Source organism: Chiloscyllium plagiosum, unplaced genomic scaffold (assembly GCF_037043375.1).
Source record: "Chiloscyllium plagiosum isolate Xiang-an unplaced genomic scaffold, Cpla_swu_hap1 HiC_scaffold_1, whole genome shotgun sequence".
Lineage (NCBI taxonomy): Eukaryota > Metazoa > Chordata > Chondrichthyes > Orectolobiformes > Hemiscylliidae > Chiloscyllium > Chiloscyllium plagiosum.
In genome coordinates, this window is record NW_028270139.1 from 103,266,678 (window position 1) to 103,286,187 (window position 19,510).

At 41.5% G+C, this 19,510-nt stretch overlaps 1 protein-coding gene across 4 annotated transcripts in view; it reads right to left on the reverse strand.

The window, feature by feature from the left end:
• The window catches only part of akr1a1a (aldo-keto reductase family 1, member A1a (aldehyde reductase)), a 50,961-nt gene that overhangs the window by 16,260 nt on the left and 15,191 nt on the right, over nucleotides 1-19,510 (reverse strand). For all 4 annotated transcript variants that reach the window (XM_043687824.2, XM_043687794.2, XM_087989512.1 and 1 more), the window contains 3 exons: nucleotides 8,224-8,375; nucleotides 4,663-4,858; nucleotides 937-1,136 (listed from right to left, as the gene is read on the reverse strand). In XM_043687824.2, coding sequence (XP_043543759.1) covers nucleotides 937-1,136; nucleotides 4,663-4,858; nucleotides 8,224-8,375 — 548 coding nt within the window. The remainder of the gene's footprint in view (nucleotides 1-936; nucleotides 1,137-4,662; nucleotides 4,859-8,223; nucleotides 8,376-19,510) is intronic.

A 19,510-nucleotide genomic window follows, 5' to 3' on the forward strand; every position in this document is an offset into this window, starting at 1 on the left:
CTTTATGGTTTTTTTCCCACACTTGACATCTATCCATTGCTGTTGCAAATGTGGTTTAACATCTACGAATGAGTCTGTGTGGTAAATCTGGACAGATTTCAAATAATTGGATGTTGCCATACTTGGAAATGTTGAGACAACATTCCTGATATATTTAAAGAATGGAAGTCTAGAACACTACAGCACGGAAGAGATGATTTGGCCCATTGAATTTGTGAAGTGCTATCCAATTGGTCCCTTTCTCCAGCACCTACCCATAATCCTGCAAATGTTTCCTTTCTAAATCTACATACACACACAATTCACTTAAAAGTTCTTATTAAAACTGCTTCCATTATCTTACCATCCTACTACATTATAGTAACTAATAGCTGCATAAGGAGATTGTTATCTCACCTCTTTTATTTTTGACTTGATTGCCCTTGGATTTCATACTAATTAATTTTACAGTTCTGTAAAACTACTTGAACAAACAAAGTGAAGTGATGAAAGTAGAAAGTTGTAAATGAGAAGAAAGTCAAACTGGAGATGAAGAGAGATAATGTTATCTTATCAATGCTCACCTTTGGAATATAGGACTATTTAAAAGCAGAGTGAGTTACTGAGCCAAGTACAGTTAGTTCTGCTATAACGTGGTAGTTCCGTTCTCGTGTAATCATGTGTTATAAGGAAATCACATAATAGCAGTACCATTTAAACTAATGGGGCCAGAATCACGTTATATTCAATACATGCTTTAAAACTTCGTGCTTTAGAAACAGTGTCCACAGTTTGTCAATCATGTTATAGCAAATTCGTGTTAACAAAACGCGCATTACAGCAGAACACCCTGTAGTAGAAAAACATAAAGATTGTTTAAAAATATAATCTTACTAATAGGAACTATATGTATTTTTTACTGAAATTTAATCTTTTACATATCAAATGGAACTTCACCGTATAATAACTTGAGCTGGGGATTTTCTATATTTTTCTGCAATTTTCAGGATTCGTGGATCTTCCAGCAGTTTTGCATCACCAGGGCCAGCCCAGGGTCGATCAGGTGATCCAAGAGGGCTGTATGCTGAAACAACAATTTTTTGTTTTGTACAATGATCCACTAGCCGCTTTTGGATCAAGTATGGGTGGCATTCTACCTGTAATAGAAAACCAAAGAATTTTCAATTCTTGATGAGAAAAGGCACAGCATCTGATTTTAAAGTCAGAAGTCACACGACACCGGGTTATAGTCCAACAGGCTCCGAAAGCTTATGGTTTCAAATAAACTTGTTGGACTATAATCTGGTGTCATGTGATTTCTCACTTCATCTACCCCATCTAACACCTACACCACCATATCACATCTAATTTTAATTCTACAATCTCTTCAATAACTAGTCCGGATTTATTTTGAAGCAGCATGCACACTTTGTATTATCTAAGTTATGAGTGTCTTGACAACATTGAATATTCATATCCATGAACAGGAAAATGGTGATGTGTTCCCAAATCAGGATGATGTCATGTCATGGAGGAGAACTTGATATTTCAGTGCATCTGCTTCTCTTGTTGTTCTAAGGTTAAGAGCTGTGGGTTTCCGAAAAAACTGAGGTGAGTTACTGCAGCGTGTCCTTTAAGTGGTTAGAAACATAGTAATGGTTCTCTGGTGGTAGAAGGTGTCCAGGATGGTGTCAAGTCAATTGAGTGTCACCAGAACTGCTCTCACCCTGGAAGGGGGTAATCATATTCTGAGTTTGTGCTTTGTAAATGGTGGAAAATCTCTGAGGAGTCAGGAGTTGAGACACTCCTCAAACAGTACCCACTCTTTGATTTGCACATATAACCAGTTTTTATATGCTGGTCCAGTTAAGCTTCTATTTAATGGTGGCCACAGAGAGTTGAAGGTGGGGGTTTGGTGATCATTTTGCTGATCTCGACTCGGAGCCTAGTTTGTTCCAGAGTCCCCAACTGCAGTACTACAGCTAGGATATTGTATGTTTACATGGCTTTTCATGTAGCCAGTACCTACAGCCATTTTGAAATACCACCTACAATGAGATTGTATTGGGTTCTGCACAAATGGAGTTTTCAGCAGTAGGCTGACATAGATCATTGGATTTCTATTTGTCCCAATTAAAACATTTTTCACCAAATATTAATTAATCTGTTTTAGACTTGCACAGTATATTTTTACTCAAATTACAGGATGCGGACATAATTAGCTGAGCCAGTATTTATTGCTCTAATTAGTCTTGAACTAATTAGGTCATTTCAGAGAGCAGTTAAGTGTCAACAACATTATGGACCTGATGCCACATGTATGCCAGACAAGAAAAGGATACTAGTGAACCAGGTGGGTTTTTAATAACCATAGGTTATATGGTTGCATTAGGCTAGCTTTTAATTCCAGATTTTTATTGAATTCAAATTTCACCCTTTGCCATGGAGGAATTTGAACTCATGACCCTAGAATGTTAACCTGATTTCTAGTGTAATGACAATACCATTACACTACACCTTCGCATATTAAAGGTGACTTTGTCTTCATTCCTAGTATACCTTCTCACAGTTCATAAACCCTGCTGACTTACAATCTGTTAATATTATAAGCACATACCTCTTACTTTCCACACTTTCCTAAACACAACCTGAATCTTATGCTTTTTTCCTCACAGATACTCAAGATCTACAATGAGGTCAGGCAGTGGAGGAAATCCACCAAGACTATGATGACAACACATTGTCTCTTGAATTCACAGTCTCTGCCACCAATGCAGTTATACCCATTGTGCATATTATCAAGGTTAGTAAATAGGATAGAGATGGGTAGATATGGGGTATGGTTAACCCAAAGCCAGGATGGGGGTAAAAGGAAAACATTTGTGCCATTTCATCAGAGACTGGGTTTGCAGTGTAGGTGAGGTCATTGTTGAGCCTTGATACAAAAGAGGACTACTAGATGAATATACACAATGAAATGCTTGGTGCAGTCAGAAAATCTATGTCCAATGTCAAGGAAAATAGGAAAGTTTGGCACTACCTTGGTACAGGACTTCAATTAGAGCCTGGAGCCCATTCTTTTATGGTAATTAACTCCATTAACACAATCTGTCTTTAAGCATGATGCAGCATCTGGTAGCTCATGTTGAAGCTTTCACAGCATCTCAAGCAGCCAGCCAATCTATCATTACTGCAGTGGAGGCCCTGAGTGCTGTTACATATGGTCAGTTAACTGCCATCCTGCCTGTGATACTAGCCTGCAAAAGGGGCTTGAATGGTATCACAGCACCTCAGCTATCAGTCCTGCTACAATTGATTAGGATTGTTGAGGTACAGCCCCAGGGGAGTGGCAGTCGTTCCATGGAGGACAGACTGTTGTTTTCTCTTAGGATAACACCATTTTTCTTCCCACAACTATCACTCTGTCAATACACTTGCCTGCCAGCACAGATTGACAGTGACCACGAAGGTATGGTGCAGTTCCAAATCAGGATTTTCAATGATCACAGTGGCTTGACGTTGTCCTCCAAGATCACTGACAGTCTCTTCCACTAAAAGGGAGTAGGCTTTCACCAACCACAGAATTAGAAAATTAACCAAGGAAACCATGATTACTTTAAGTCTGGATACATAATGGCATGGTCTAATTTATGAAGTTGATTCGGAATGCATATTTTGTACTTGCATTATGGCCAAGAAAAAAAAAGTGTTGGTGGTAATATAAAGATAAGGAGTGTGCAAATGTTGATGAGTCAGGGATTTGACACTGAGGTTATTGTTAATGTAATCAAATTAGTTCTTCAGTGGAGTTTGAACAGGAAGAGGCAGTGTAGCTTGCATCCTTCCCCTCCTGGCAGGTTGTTCCACATTGTGTGGCCTCTGCTTATTCATCAATCTTTTTCCACACTCCAAGGAGAATGCATGTTCATGTTTTGGAGCACTTACTTTGTATACAGGTCTTGAATTCAGCTAAAATCTTTTCAGTACCTGCTATTTTGCTCTCTGTACATTTCTAAAACTTTAAGCAACTATGGAAAGCAGCAAAAGCATGTAGAATTATGGCAGCAGTCAGAAGAAGAAAACCAGCAATGAACCTATAAGTAGTTGATGATCCATTAAAGTAGAGCTGCTGGCAAAGTCATTAAACTTTACTTCAGCTGTGTGAGGTTAAGAGAGGGTACTGGCGAGAACATGGAGTTCCAAAATGGCAAAGGTTGCATTAAATCAGTTTAACACACTGAATGATATCATGATCTGCTTGCTCTGTACATTTCTGATAGCAGGTAGCTGCATATGCACTAAGATGTTTACATTTATCAAGATGGTGCTCCACACACTTTATATCAGTAGTATGTATACACAGTGTGAATGTTATTTTAGAATAACATCAGTAGCAGCAGCCAAAAAACAGAGACTAATAAGTTTAGCTTTGCTTCTTCAGGTTTTCTGAATGCAAGGATCAGAGTGATATATCAAAGATAGCTGGAATGAATCTCACACATCTGCTACTTGTAATGCTTTATTCCAATCTCCTGTACATTCTTATTCAGTTATTGTTTGGCTGTACTTGTGCTCCAATTTTATTGTATGGTATAATAAATATATGCCATCAATAAATAAGTTTCGCAACAAAGGGTTTCTAAGAGATAAAGAAAGTCTGTGAACATTGTCATTGACACAAACCTGGTTAACAACAGGCCTGTAAATTGCAATAGATAATATGTCATCTATTTGCTTTGAGTTGAAGTTGGATAAACCAATTGCCTTAACCAAACCCTTTTCCAGTAGTTTTTCCATGGCCCTCCAGGTATCCTTGTAATCAATATCAGCATAACGCACTGTTCCATCATCATTCTTTGGAATCATAATGTTACCACATCTGCAGAGGCAGGAGACAGAATAATTATCTATTAGGAGGTGAAATTCAGCTCCACATTGCAGCTCAGAGTGTCTTTAATCTGTACTTAAGTTTGCAACTCAGTTTAATTCATGAGTTAATTTGGACTGGAACTACTTCATTTTTCCTTACTCCAGAACTAAACAGTTAAAAAAAATGTTTTACATCACACCTGGCAACCACAGCATGTAAATAAAATGTGACGGGAGACTGGTCTCTGTGCAGTTATTTCAGCTACCTTGGTGGGAAAGGCTGTCGCTCTTAAGTCAAGAATCCAACTCTTTTGTTCACATTTGGACCAAAGCTGTAGTGTTCTGATGGGATCTGAACTGAGCATTGGCGAGAAGGTTTTGCTGAGTTAGCACTGTTGACAACGCTGGTCATCACTGTCTTTGTGAGTAAGAGGAGACTGATGGGGCAATAATTGGATAGGTTGGATTTATCATTTTTCTGGACAGGATATACATGAGCAATTTTTCACATTGTTTGGGAGATCCCATTGTTGATTCTAGAATACCTTAAAACCTGTCTCTTTGACTGAGCCCAGTCCGAATAATTGTTTATGAGTCAGTAGACCAAGACCTAGATTATTTTCATTTTAGAGTAAATGTGGTAATGAGAGAGGAGGGTAATGAGGCAGCAGGTCAGAATCTGGAACTGGACAGATTGAGGAAGTTGAGAGAGGAAAATTGGAGTCCATAGAGGTATAAGAAAGATCAGGGTACACAGCCAGGAAACTTTGTTACCTAGCCAAGGCAGAAGTGCATCAGAAACATTGACTTTGGGTTACAGGCAGGTTGGAAGCTGGGTTTAGCAGGGTATTAGAGATCAGATTCACATTGGAAGGTGGGTCAGAGGATATAGGAAGAGTCAGGTGATTGTGGCAGATGGACCAAAAAGCCTCAGGAAAGACACTGAAGGCCAGAGGCCAGGGTCAGAGCAAAACTGGTAGAGTTGGGGTTCAGGGGAATGAGCTTAAAAATGTGTTGCTGGAAAAGCGCAGCAGGTCAGGCAGCATCAAAGGAACAGGAGAATCGACGTTTCGGGCAATAGCCCTTCTTCAGGCTTACGCCCAAAACGTCGATTCTCCTGTTCCTTTGATGCTGCCTGACCTGCTGCGCTTTTCCAGCAACACATTTTTGAGCTCTGATCTCCAGCATCTGCAGTCCTCACTTTCTCCTAGTTCGGAATGAGTGGGTTATATCTAATCTTTGGTAGTTAGTGAAGCAGCTAAACTGAAATTAGTAAGCAAATGGAAAGGCATTTACCTCTTGCAATAGCTAAGTTTAAAATTTTGGTTAAATATGAAGAACCAGTCTCATGATAATAGTTAAAATTTCCACTTGCTTCCTTTCTCACCTCTTCCAGACTAAGAGTGGAGAGTTTAAAGACAGAATTCAGATCTTCTGGGGGCTAAAGTGATCTGTAATGTGCTCAGGACAAGGGACAGGAAGTGCATCTCAGTCATGCTGCTAATAGAGCAAAAGTTCAGTCTGCTAGCAAGATCGTTGCTAGAAGATTTTATCTAAAAGCTCATTAGAACAAACAAAATAATGCACTTGGAGGATAACTTGATGAATGAACAAATTTTGGACAGTAAAGAAAGTTGAAAGAGTCAAACCATTGTTACTGCAGCTCCTTGGATGCTGCCTGAACTGCTGTGCTCTTGTTCTAGAATACCAAACAATTCTGGTCGAATTCAATTAATTGCTTTGGCTGAGTTAGGAATAATCAACGTCAGTCATTTTCTACTGCAAACTCCAGTTCATGATAAACGGTTTTGATGTTAAAATAAACTCTGAGGAGGGACTTTTCTGGAGGTAAAATATATATTTAAAAACATATAAAACCTATTTTTTGTCGCAATTTCACACTTATTCACATAATACTCCATTTCCAGATCTTTGTCAACTCACTTGGAGTCATTTAATGGGATACAAAAAATAGTGGTATCATAAACAAACATTGTAATAGTACAGAAAAAGTAAACTGAGTGTAATATGTCAGATATTCTACCCTATAACTATCAAGGTGAATTTCTCTAAGAGGAGTGATCAATAACTGCAACATATCTGGATTCTTGAGGCCAGAAGATTGGACTCATTTAGTAAACATCTAAATGCTGTAATGGGAAGACGGTAGAGTTGGTATTTGGGAAGTACATGATCAAACATGGACCGAAGAACTGTCTTATTATTTTGAGAGATGTTTGATGAGATCTGGTATGTTCTATGGGACAAGGAATAAATGAGACTCGTTATGAAAGGATGTAGTATTTTATTTTGAAGAATTAATTTGACTTTTTGTATAAATGGTAGACAAGCTTTTGGAAGGCAGATTCAATTGCAACTTTAGGAGAGAATTTGATAATTATCTGGAGGGAAAATGTTTGCAGGGCTGCAAGGAAAGGCAAGCAAATGAGACTTATTGAGTTATTTCTATAGGCAGCCAGCAAAGACATGGCAGGCTGAATGACCTTAATCTATACTTTGATGATTCCAGGATTCTATAACAATTTTCAATTTTTACTCAAAATGCAAGAGAGAAAATAAAGCAAATCCTGAGTGTTTGATGCACTATAGTTATAGAATAGAATCCCTACAGTTTGGAAACAGACCCTTTGGCCCAACAAGTCCATGCCGACCCTCCGAAGAGGAACCCACCCAGATCCATTCCCCCACCCCACCTCTCGACATTCAACCAACCAATGCATGTAACCAACACATCCCTGAAAACTATGGGCAATTTAGCATGGCCAATTCACCTAACTTGCACATCTTTGGATTGTGGGAGGAAACCGGAGCCCCCAGAGAGAATCCACACAGACACAGGGAGAATGTGCAAACTCCACACAGACAAGTCGCCCGAGGCTGGAATCGAATCCAGGTCTCTGGCACTGTAAGGCAGCAATGCTAGCCACTGAGCCAGCGTGCCATCCATATTGACAGGAAACTGTCAATATTATCCATTTTAATTATTTTAGTACAGAGATCATCAATTTTGTCTTAAGAGGAACTAAATAGGAGTTACTCTCTATTGGTGTGTTGCAGGGCTTCAGGACTATGAGATTCATTAGCAGTGACTCACTCTCCTGTGATTTGATTATTGCAGTATTTCCATATATTCCCATAGTTTACTAATCTCAAACCACAAATCTTTACCATCCAACAGCAAATATGAGGAAAATTTAACATTGTATTTTGACCTAGTTTGTTTTTGTTTACTAGGACTGCCATATTAGTCAATGATGAGACAATTATAGTTTGAATTATTAAACTTTAGAAACACAACACAGTGGTGGTGGTTTAATAACTGGAGCAAAATTGGATAGGTGCATCAGGACATACTCAAATGCCATTGGCCAGTGCATCAAATATAGATCTAGATAGTCTAGTTGTAGGTCCTCCAGTGTCTTACGGCATGCTGCTTCTACATCATCTGGGTGATGCTTGGTGTTCCAAAGTTTGGATGTAATGAAAATGTCCTCCCGCTTGATAGACTACAGAAAAACAATGAGGTAACAAAAAAAATTAATTCAATTGACTTACATAATCTCTTTGCTGTTTTATGATATAAGCTCCAATCGCCACTGAATAAAATCAGGAACGGATACACCTTCTGGGGAAACTTGTTTATTTGTGCACCTATTGAGACTTTGATCAGTAACATGCAATCAATATGACACTAGGTCATGTTGTCACACTGGTAATCACACTTTCTTGCATATTAGAGCAGAAGTTTGATTGGTGATGTGAAATTAAATGTGTGTTTAGTATACACAAGACTTGAAGAAATAGTTCAAAGAAGAAGTAAGAAGACACTCCAACACTTAATTTTTCTTTTAGATAAAGCATTTTCAGTGCCAGTCAAGAAATGGAGAGTTGTAATGATGGGGAATGTTGGGATGCAAGGGGGAAAAAGAAACATCAGAAAAGTTTAGAACAGATCAGAAAGGTGTGGTTTCATTGACAGTCACTAAATTGATAAGTATTTAACATAAATTACTCAATGTAGTGGCTTTATTAGTATCTAAGGACAGCAAGGCATTGTAGTTGCTGCTGGTATGCGAACTCGAATAAGAGAATTCAGAGGCAGGTATCCCATCGCCAAATCACCCTGCATTTACATGTAGAGAGTCCTTGACACTGATCCTGCTCCCTCAAAGCCAGCTCTGAGAGTGAACAACATATCTGACACTCTTGCTTTTATTTGTCAACCAGGGTTCCCTGATAGGATCAGGTTAACAGCCCCAATCAGAGAACTCATTCTATGATGTTGACCTGGCTCACCTCTTTACTACAACATATATAACTATATTATTAGACAACTTGGAAGATATAGCAAGTGCTGAGGGGAGCCTGTAAACATACAGTACTTTGAGTTCCAGAAGGCACTTGATCAAAGGTTATTGTGGGAAAAATAAGAACTCATGGTGAAAAGGGATAGAGAATAATTAAGTATTTAGACAATAGACAATAGGTGCAGGAGTAGGCCATTCAGCCCTTCGAGCCTGCACCGCCATTCAATATGATCATGGCTGATCATTCCTAATCAATATCCTGTTCCTGCCTTATCTCCATAACCCTTGATTCCACTATCTTTGAGAGCTCTATCCAACTCTTTCTTAAATGAATCCAGAGACTGGGCCTCCACTGCCCTCTGGGGCAGAGCATTCCACACAGCCACCACTCTCTGGGTGAAGAAGTTTCTCCTCATCTCTGTCCTAAATGGTCTACCCCGTATTTTTAAGCTGTGTCCTCTGGTTCGGCACTACCCATCAGCGGAAACATGTTTCCTGCTGCCAGAGTGTCCAATCCTTTCATAATCTTATACATCTCAATCAGATCCCCTCTCAGTCTTCTAAACACAAGGGTATACAAGCCCAGTCGCTTCAGTCTTTCAGTGTAAGGTAATCCCATTTCAGGAATTGACCTCGTGAACCTACGCTGCACTCCCTCAATAGCCAGAATGTCTTTCCTCAAATTTGAAGACCAGAACTGCACACAGTACTCCAGGTATGGTCTCACTAGGGCCCTGTACAGCTGCAGAAGCACCTCTTTGCTTCTATACTCAATTCCTCTTGTTATGAAGGCCAGCATGCTATTAGCCTTCTTCACTACCTGCTGTACCTGCATGCTTGCCTTCATTGACTGGTGTACAAGAACACCCAGATCTCTCTGTACTGCCCCTTTACCTAAATTGATTCCATTGAGGTAGTAATCTGCCTTCCTGTTCTTGCCACCAAAGTGGATAACCATACATTTATCCACATTAAACTGCATCTGTCATGCATTTGCCCACTCACCTAACTTGCCCAGGTCACCCTGTAATCTCCTAACATCCTCATCACATTTCACCCTGCCACCCAGCTTTGTATCATCAGCAAATTTGCTAATGTTATTGCTGATACCATCTTCTATATAATTCACATATATTGTAAAAAGCTGCGGTCCCAGCATGGATCCCTGCGGTATCCCACTGGTCACTGCCTGCCATTCCGAAATGGAGCCGTTTATCACTACCCTTTGTTTCCTGTTAGCCAACCAATTTTCAATCCAATCTAGTACTTTGCCCCCAATACCATGCACCCTAATTTTACTCACTAACCTCCTGTGTGGGACTTTATCAAAAGCTTTCTGAAAGTCCAGGTACACTACATCTATTAGATCTCCCTCGTCCAACTTCAGAGTTACATCCTCAAAAAATTCCAGAAGATTAGTCAAGCATGATTTCCCCTTCATAAATCCATGCTGACTCTGTCCTATCCTGTTACTACTATCCAGATGTGCCGTAATTTCATCCTTTATAATAGACTCCAGCATCTTTCCCACCACTGAGGTCAGACTAACTGGTCTATAATTTCCTGCTTTCTCTCTCCCACCTTTCTTAAAAAGTGGTACAACATTAGCCACCCTCCAATCCTCAGGAACCGGCCCTGAATCTATCGAACTCTGGAAAATAATCACCAACGCATCTACGATTTCCCGAGCTTCCTCCTTCAGTACCCTGGGATGTAGATCATCAGGCCCCGGAGACTTATCAACCTTCAGACCTAACAGTCTCTCCAACACCAAATCCTGGCAAATATAAATTCCCTTAAGTTCAGGTCCTTCCGCCACTGTTACCTCAGGGAGATTGCTTGTGTCTTCCCCAGTGAACACAGATCTGAAGTACCCATTTAATTCCTCTGCCATTTCTTTGTTCCCAGTAATATATTCCCCTGTTTCTGTCTTCAAGGGCCCAATTTTAGTCCTAACCATTCTTTTGCCTTGCACATACCTAAAAAAGCTTTTACTATCCTCCTTTATATTATTGGCCAGTTTACCTTCGTATCTCATTTTTCCTCTGCGTATTTCCTTCTTAGTAATCCTCTGTTGCTCTTTAAAAGCTTCCCAGTCCTCAGTTTTCCTACTTATCTTAGCTATGTTATACTTTTTCTCTTTTAACTTTATATGTTTCTTTACTTCCCTCGTCAGCCCCGGCCGCCCATGCCTCCTCCTGGGATCTATCTTACTTTTTGGAATGAACTGATCCTGCAACTTCTGCATTATACACCGAAATATCCGCCATTGTTCCTCCACGGGTCATTCCTGCTAAGGTATTGCACCATTGAACTTTGTCCAGCTCCTCCCTCATAGCTCCATTGTTCCCTTTATTCAACAGAAGTACTGTCACTTCCGACTGTACCCTCTCCCTCTCAAATTGCAGATTGAAGCTTAATGTATTATCTTTGAGGAGAAAGTGAGGTCTGCAGATGCTGGAGATCAGAGCTGAAAATGTGTTGCTGGAACAGCGCAGTAGGTCAGGCAGCATCCAGGGAACAGGAGAATTGACGTTTCGGGCATAAGCCGTTCTTCAGGAATGAGGAAAGTGTATTATGGTCACTACTTCCCAATGGCTCCTTCACTTCGAGGTCTCTGACCAATTCTGGTTCGTTACACAATACCAGATCCAGAATTGCCTTCTCCCTGTTCGGCTCCAGCACCAGCTGCTCTAAGAATCCATCTCTGAGGCACTCCACAAAGTCTCTTTCTTGAGGCCCAATACCATCCTGATTCTCCCAGTCTACCTGCATGTTAAAATCCTCCATAACAACTGTAGTAACATCTTTGCGACAGGCCAATTTCAGCTCCTGATTCAACTTACATCCGACATCCAGACTACTGTTTGGGGGCCTGTAGATGACTCCCAAGAGGGTCTTTTTACCCTTAGTATTTCGCAGCTCTATCCACACTGACTCTACATCCCCTGACTCTAGGTCCCCCCGCGCAAGGGACTGAATATCCTCCCTTACAACAAGGCCACCCCACTCCCTCTGCCCGTCAGTCTGTCCTTACAATAGCACGTGTAGCCTTGAATATTCATTTCCAAGGCCCTGTCCACTTGAAGCCACATCTCAGTTATCCCCACAATATCGTATCTGCCAATTTCCAAAAGAGCCTCAAGCTCATCCATCTTATGTCTAATGCTTCGTGCATTCATGTATAGTATTTTTAATTTGTTCCTGCTCTCACCATTCCCATCAACCCCTATCTCACTCAACCTTACAGCATGATCCCTTTCTGAGTTTTCTGCCTCATTGATACAGTTGTCAAGTTTGTGATACAGATTTTTAATCAATAAGGGAATCAAGGGCAATGGGAGAAGGCAGGAAAACAAAATTGAGCACCTTGAATGGCAGAGCAGATTTGATGGGCTGAATGGCCAACTTGTGCTATGACTTATGGGCTTGTGTAAAAATGTCTGATTGGCAGAACTGGAGTCACACAAAAGTATGAGTCTCCACATTTTACAATTTACATTAATGACCTAGATGATGACATGAGCATAGTGGAAAAGGATGTTGTTAAGAAATTGTCCTTTGCTTTGGGCACTCTGTCCATCTGTTCCACTCTCTCCTCCTCCCCCTATGTCAACAGCATAAATTTTCCAGTTTTCAGCTCTGAAGATGTCATATCAAACTCAAAATATTAACTGTCCAAAAATGCTGCCAGACTGGAGGTTTCTCCATTTTCTTTTTATTTCAAATTTCTAGTGTATGCTGTATTACCTTTCATAAAATTAAAGATGTTGTCTTCAGTTATGTAGAGTACAGGTGAGACCACATTTCAAATACTGTGTGCAGTTTTAGTCTCCTTATTTTTAAAAAAAGCAAATAAATTAATTGAAGGTGATTCAGAGAAGTTTGCTCGATTGATATCTGGAATGTGCAGGTTTTTCTTATGAAAATGGGTTGGACAGGTTGTGCTTCTTTCCATTTAGAATTTAGGAGCATGAGGAGTGACTTGACTGAAATGTGTAAGGATCTGAATAATCTCAACAATATACTCAACAAAAGTATTTTTCTTCTTGTGAGTGAGTCTAGAACTGGGGGGGGGGGCTGCAGTTTTAAAATTAGAGGTTGCCCTTCAAGGACTGAATTGGGGAAATTGGAACTCTGCCTTGAAAGGTGGTGGAAGTAGGATCATGGAATACTTTTAAGGCAGAGGTAGATTTTTGTTGTGCAAGGGAATTGAAGTTTATTGGGGGTAGATGGAAATGTTGAATTAAAAACACACAGATCAGCCATGATCTTGTCGAATGGTAGAGCAGGCTCAAAGGGTCATGTGTATCATTGGGTGTGCTGGAGGGTTTTAGTACTAGCTAGCCTTTGGAACTAAACATTCTTTGAAAAAAAATAGGTACCTTAACTACTCATCAGATCAGGTAGCATCTGTGGAAAGTAAAACAGTTCCATTTCATATTTATCTTAAAATTAATTTGGCCATTTATATGGGGGCACAACTTTCCTCTGTCATTACTATAGCAAGGGGAGATCCACTCGTGCCAACTGGATAAGCTAACACCTTTGGTTTCCCATTTTGACCTCAGTGCAACGCCATGGTGTCTCAGCCTTCCAGCCATCTTATCTAAGTCCTGTCAGCCCGCAGCCAACAAAAACTATCTTTTCCCCTTACCTTGGTACTTGGCTCCAATAGCCTGTCTTTTGTCTCAGCAGTGATCTCTGTACTTGTCTGGCACTGCTGGGGCGCTATACAGCTTCCACCTAGTTAAATGGAGACAGATCTGATGGCAGACTTCCTTTTAATGAGCAGAAATCCCAGGTAAAGCCAACTAAGTGACTGTGGAACACCCTTCCTTCCCATGGGCAGGCTTTGCATTGTCTTTTCAGTCGAGATTGTGGGATGGCAGTATCCACTGTATGCTATAAACTCTAGCTGCATTGTCTCTAAACCATTTATTTCTATTCAATGTCACAAATTGATCTATCTCATTGTGATGATATTTGCTGATGTACTATTGCTGTTGATATCTGTCCCTTTTTGCTTTGCTCGTCATTATACTGCTCCATGGCTTTGATCTATTTTAATCAAACCATCATAAATCACCAGTGTTACTAATTTAAAGAACAGTTAACAAGTATGACCTACCAAGGCGGTGCAGCAATAACAAATATGGGGTCGTAGAAAAGAAAGAGGACAGGGATTAAATTAAAATGGAATTGAAGGGAGAAATAATGCACTCCAGCCTCTGCAGTGCCCCCCTCCTTCTGAAGACTTTGAGGATAATATCTTATCTTTTATTCTTTAAATTTCAACATTTCCTTTACCTGAACTCCCTCTTTTTTAGTTTAAACCCTCTCCACATTCATCAGGACCATTTATCCCAGCCCAATTTCAGTGGTGCTCATCTTGTCAAAATCTATCCCTCTTTCAATTGGATCAAAATCTCAACTTCCCACACAATTCTTTGAACATTGTGTTTAATTCTCCAATTTTCTTGACCCAAGTTAATTAGCCCATAGCTTGGATAACAATCCATTTTTGGACCCTAACCTTCAAAGCTTTTCAACAGAACACTATTGGTTGTATCTGCATCAGTGTTTTCTATCTGAACTACAGGGAGTAGGTAATGATTAAAAAGTTAAGATGATCAATTCACTGCGAGGAGGCTCAAGTGGTATGAACAGTCTGTTTCTGTGCTGTTTAACCAATGTAACCTTCTGGACAAACATATGAACAAGGAACACGAGTAGGCCATTTGGCCCTTTCACCCTGCTATGTCATTCAACAAAAGCATAGCTGATCTGATTTTAACATTGACTCTATATCCCCAATTATCCTGCATCACTCTGTTAGTCAAGAATCTACCTACTTTTACCTTAAAAATATTTAAAGATTCTGCATTCAATGCCTTCTAAGTGAAGGAATTACAAAGATACTCTCTGGGAGAAAGAAAAATTCCTCCATATGTCTTTAATGGGCCATCCTTATTTTTAAATTGTGATGCCTAATTCTAGATTCTCCAACAAGAGGAATCATCTATTTCACATCCACCAGATCAAGTCCCCTCAGGGTCTTGTATGCTTCAATTACAACCTGCCTGACTCTTCTAAACTCTAGAGAATACAGGCTGAGCCTATCTTGCCTTTCTCCATAAGATAATTCATTCATTCCTGGTATTAGTCAAGGAAACCCCTCTGCTCTCTTTCCAACATATTAATATTCTTCTGTAGGTACGGTAGACAGATGCGGTCTCACCCAGGCCCTGTATTTGCTCTCCTAACTGTTTTCCCCATGCACTTCCTATCATTCATTCGGGTGTCCAATGATTTGCTCACATTATACCTGCTAAAAGTCTCTCTTTTCCTTTTTATCCAGTCTTGAGTGTTTTCGATATCCAGGCTGTCCTGCGCTTGTTGTTCCTGTTTCACCTTAAAGGGAACATGTTGGGCTGTACTTGCTAATGCCATTTTGAATGCCCCATTTTTCTGTAGATTTATTGTCTTGCCTGAAGACTGTACTTAGATTCTCAATGTACAGTTGCCAATCCTGCATTTCCCTTAACCACATCTCTGTAATAGCACACGTGCCAATCGACATTGTTAGTTTAATGCTAAGAGTATTATAGATTAGGGCCATCCAGCTTTGCCTTATTCCCTTGTGATTCCACATGGCTGAACTTTCTCTGCCTTGATTCCTTTACTAAACTATGCTCTGTCTTTAATGTACTAATACGGCGTCCCTTCCCCCTGCTGAACCTGTTTAAATTCCTCCCAACATGGAGCCTGTCTGTTCCACTATCCAATTAATTCCTATCACTATTGCTCCTGCTTCCTTCTTCCTCCCTGCCTGTGCAGTCAGGACGCTTGTGGTGTCAGAAGCTTGGGTTTGTCAGTACTCCCTTGAGCAACCAGTTCCCTAGTCAGCTTCCAAAATGGAAAACTGATTTGGAAGCTGGACTCTAGGAGACTCCTGAACTACCTGCCTGATTCTCTGACTATCCAGTGGTCACCCATTAGCATCTTTCCTTCAGTTCCTTGAACTGTAGTATGACCACCTCTCTAAATGTGCTGTCCACAAAACTCACAACCTCACAGATGTGCCACATTTCTCCGGCTGCTGCTCCAGTTCCGAAACACGGAGCTCAAACTTCTGCAGTTGGGAGCACTTACTGCATCTGCATATACACACACACAGTCATCAAGGATTCTGATGGGGCCATGACATCCCACATGTGACAGGTCACAAATTACACTCAACTGATCCCAATCATAATTTATTTAGTCTTGTTATTTTTTCTAATGACTTAATCTTCAGGATACTCCCTTTCCATTAACTGTAATCTCTAATTCACTGACATTTACTTCTATCTCGTGGTTTTCCAGTTAATCCCTTAATCTTCTCCTGCCCTTGGTCTTCTCCTGCCCATACTGCTCTGTGAAAATATTTAGGAAAACAGAAGAGGAGATACAAAGAAACATCTGCCACTCTCAGTTACTGAACTTCCTCACCACTCTGCAAGTTGCTTTCTTAAGTCTGTCCTGACAAAGCGGCTGCGCTGCAAAAGCTTGTGTGTTTTCAATTAAACCTGTTGGACTATAACCTGTTGTCATGTGACTTCTGGTTTTTTGCTGGTTGTACAGAGCCTTTTTTTAAATGCTCCACCTCAGCTTTTGCAGGAACTGGTTTTAACCAGATTAGATATTAACCCCAGTTATCCATCCAAGCTACAGCAGTACTATGAGGCTGTTTTTTGCTTCTCATCCCTAAAGTTGTCTATCCTTTAGAAGTAAACCTTACTAAACCTTTCCACAGGAGCTGAATGCAATTGAGTACATGACAAAGCACTCTTTCAAGGTTTCCATTGATAGAAAAGGATTCTACTCCCTTAACATACAGATCATTTGTTACCACAATAACCAGATAATGAAGCTACGCACTAAATATCAAGTAATCTGTTTTAAATCTTGCATCCTGGACCACTCTGAGGTGCCAGCTTTTGTTTTTGAAGTCTTTCAAAGTGTAGTCAATCTGTGGAATTCTTTACTGTCGAGGCTGTCAATGCTGTGTTGTTAAGTATATTCAAGCCTGGGATAGACAGATTTTTAGTTTGTAAGGAAATCAAGGGTTATAGGGAAAAGTCAAGAGGATTGAGGGTTATTGGATCAGCCATGACCTCATTGAATGGTGGAGCAGATTCAATGGGCTGAATGGCCTACTTCTGCTCATAGGTCATATGGTTTTATCAAAGCCTACAGCTGTGTCTGACAAATTACAACTTCTCACTCACTTTCTGCCCTCAGCCTTTCCCCTCCCTCCCAACCGACTCCCACAGCTACCTGGACTACACCTCCTCCCATCCTGCCCCCTGTAAAAACGCCATCCCATTCTCCCAATTCCTTCGTCTCCGCCGCATCTGCTCCCAGGAGGACCAGTTCAAAATACGTACAACACAGATGGCCTCCTTCTTCAAGGACCGCAATTTCCCCCCCGACGTGGTCGACGGTGCCCTCCACCGCATCTCCTCCACTTCCCGCTCCTCCAACCGCCACCAGGACAGAACCCCACTGGTCCTCACCTACCACCCCACCAATCTCCATGTACAGCGCATCATCCGCCGTCACTTCCGCCACCTCCAAACAGACCCCAGCACCAAGGATATATTTCCCTCCCCTCCCCTATCAGCTTTCCGTAGAGACCACTCCCTCCGTGACTCCCTTGTCAGATCCACACCCCCCACCGACCCAACCTCCACTCCCGGCACCTTCCCTTGCAACCACAGGAGGTGCAACACTTGCGCCCACACCTCCCCCCTCACTTCTCTCCAAGGCCCCAAAGGAAACTTCCATATCCGCCACAGATTCACCTGCACCTCCACCCACATCATCTACTGCATCCGCTGCAGCCGGTGTGGCCTCCTCTATATTGGGGAGACAGGCCGCCTACTTGCGGAGCGATTCAGAGAGCACCTCTGGGCCACCTGGACGAACCAACCCAACCACCCTGTAGCACAGCATTTCGACTCCCCCTCCCACTCCACCGAGGATATGCAGGTCATTGGACTCACCCACCGCCAAACCACAACAACGCTACGGTCGGAGGAGGAGCGTCTTATCTTCCGACTGGGAACCCTCCAACCGCAGGGGATGAACTTGGACTTCACCAGTTTCTTCATCCCCCCTCCCCCCACCTTGTCTCAGCCGAATCCCTCCAGCCCGGCACCGCCTTCCTGACCTGCAGTCTTCTTCTTGACCTCTCCGCCTCCATCCTACTCCGACCTATCACCCTCACCTTAACCTCTTTCCACCTATCACATTTCCAACGCACCTCCTCCAAGTCCCTCCTCCCTACCTTTTATCTTCTCCTGCTGAACACTCTCTGCTCATTCCTGAAGAAGGGCCTGTGCCCGAAACGTCGAATCTCCTGTTCCCTGGATGCTGCCTGACCTGCTGTGCTGTTCCAGCAATAAAGTTTCAACTTTGATCTCCAGCATCTGCAGACCTCACTTTCTCCTCCCTCCCAGAACAAAGATAGGGTTCCCCTTGTCCTCACTGATCAGCCTGTGACTCTCTGCATTCAAAGGATTATTCTCTGCCATTTCCGATACCTCCAAAGTATGCTGCCACCAAACATCCTCCCCGCCATCCCCATCAACATTCTGGAGGGATGTTCCCGCTATAACACCCTGGCTTACTTCTCCATTACACCTAACATTCCCTCACTCCCCATGGCACCTTCCTATTCAGTTACAGAAGGTGTAACACCTCCCAATTCACCACCTCCTTACTCACCGTCAAGCTGAAGCAGCATTTTATTTGTACTACCTTCAATTTAGTCCACTGTATTCACTTTCATAATGCACCCTCCATTCCAATGATGAGTTCAAACAGAGGTTGAGTGACTGTTTTTAAACGGCTCTCTCTATAGAGCAGTAAAAATGACCTTGATCTTTCAGTTGCTTGCCATTTCACTAAACCATGCCAATGTTTCTCTCCTGAGCCTGCTGACGTGTCCTGAGAAACTCAACGCAAGCTGGAGGAACAGCACTTCATTTTCTACACCTTCAAAGCTATTAGCACTCAACACAAGAGTTCAACAACTTCAAAGTATGAACGCTGTTCTCCATTTTGAATTACCAACCCCCAACCCTCTCTGGATCTGGTTTGTGTCTCATTATCTTTCGTTTCATTGGAGTTTATCTATTTTTTCTTATTGAAGCTTACATATTTTCAAAGCAATTTTTACATCTCCATTTCTCCTTTACCAGCATGAGAACTCACTTTGCATTTTGCTATGAACATTATCACATTCTGTTCCACTTGCTGCTGCTTCCCCTTTGTCAACAACATAA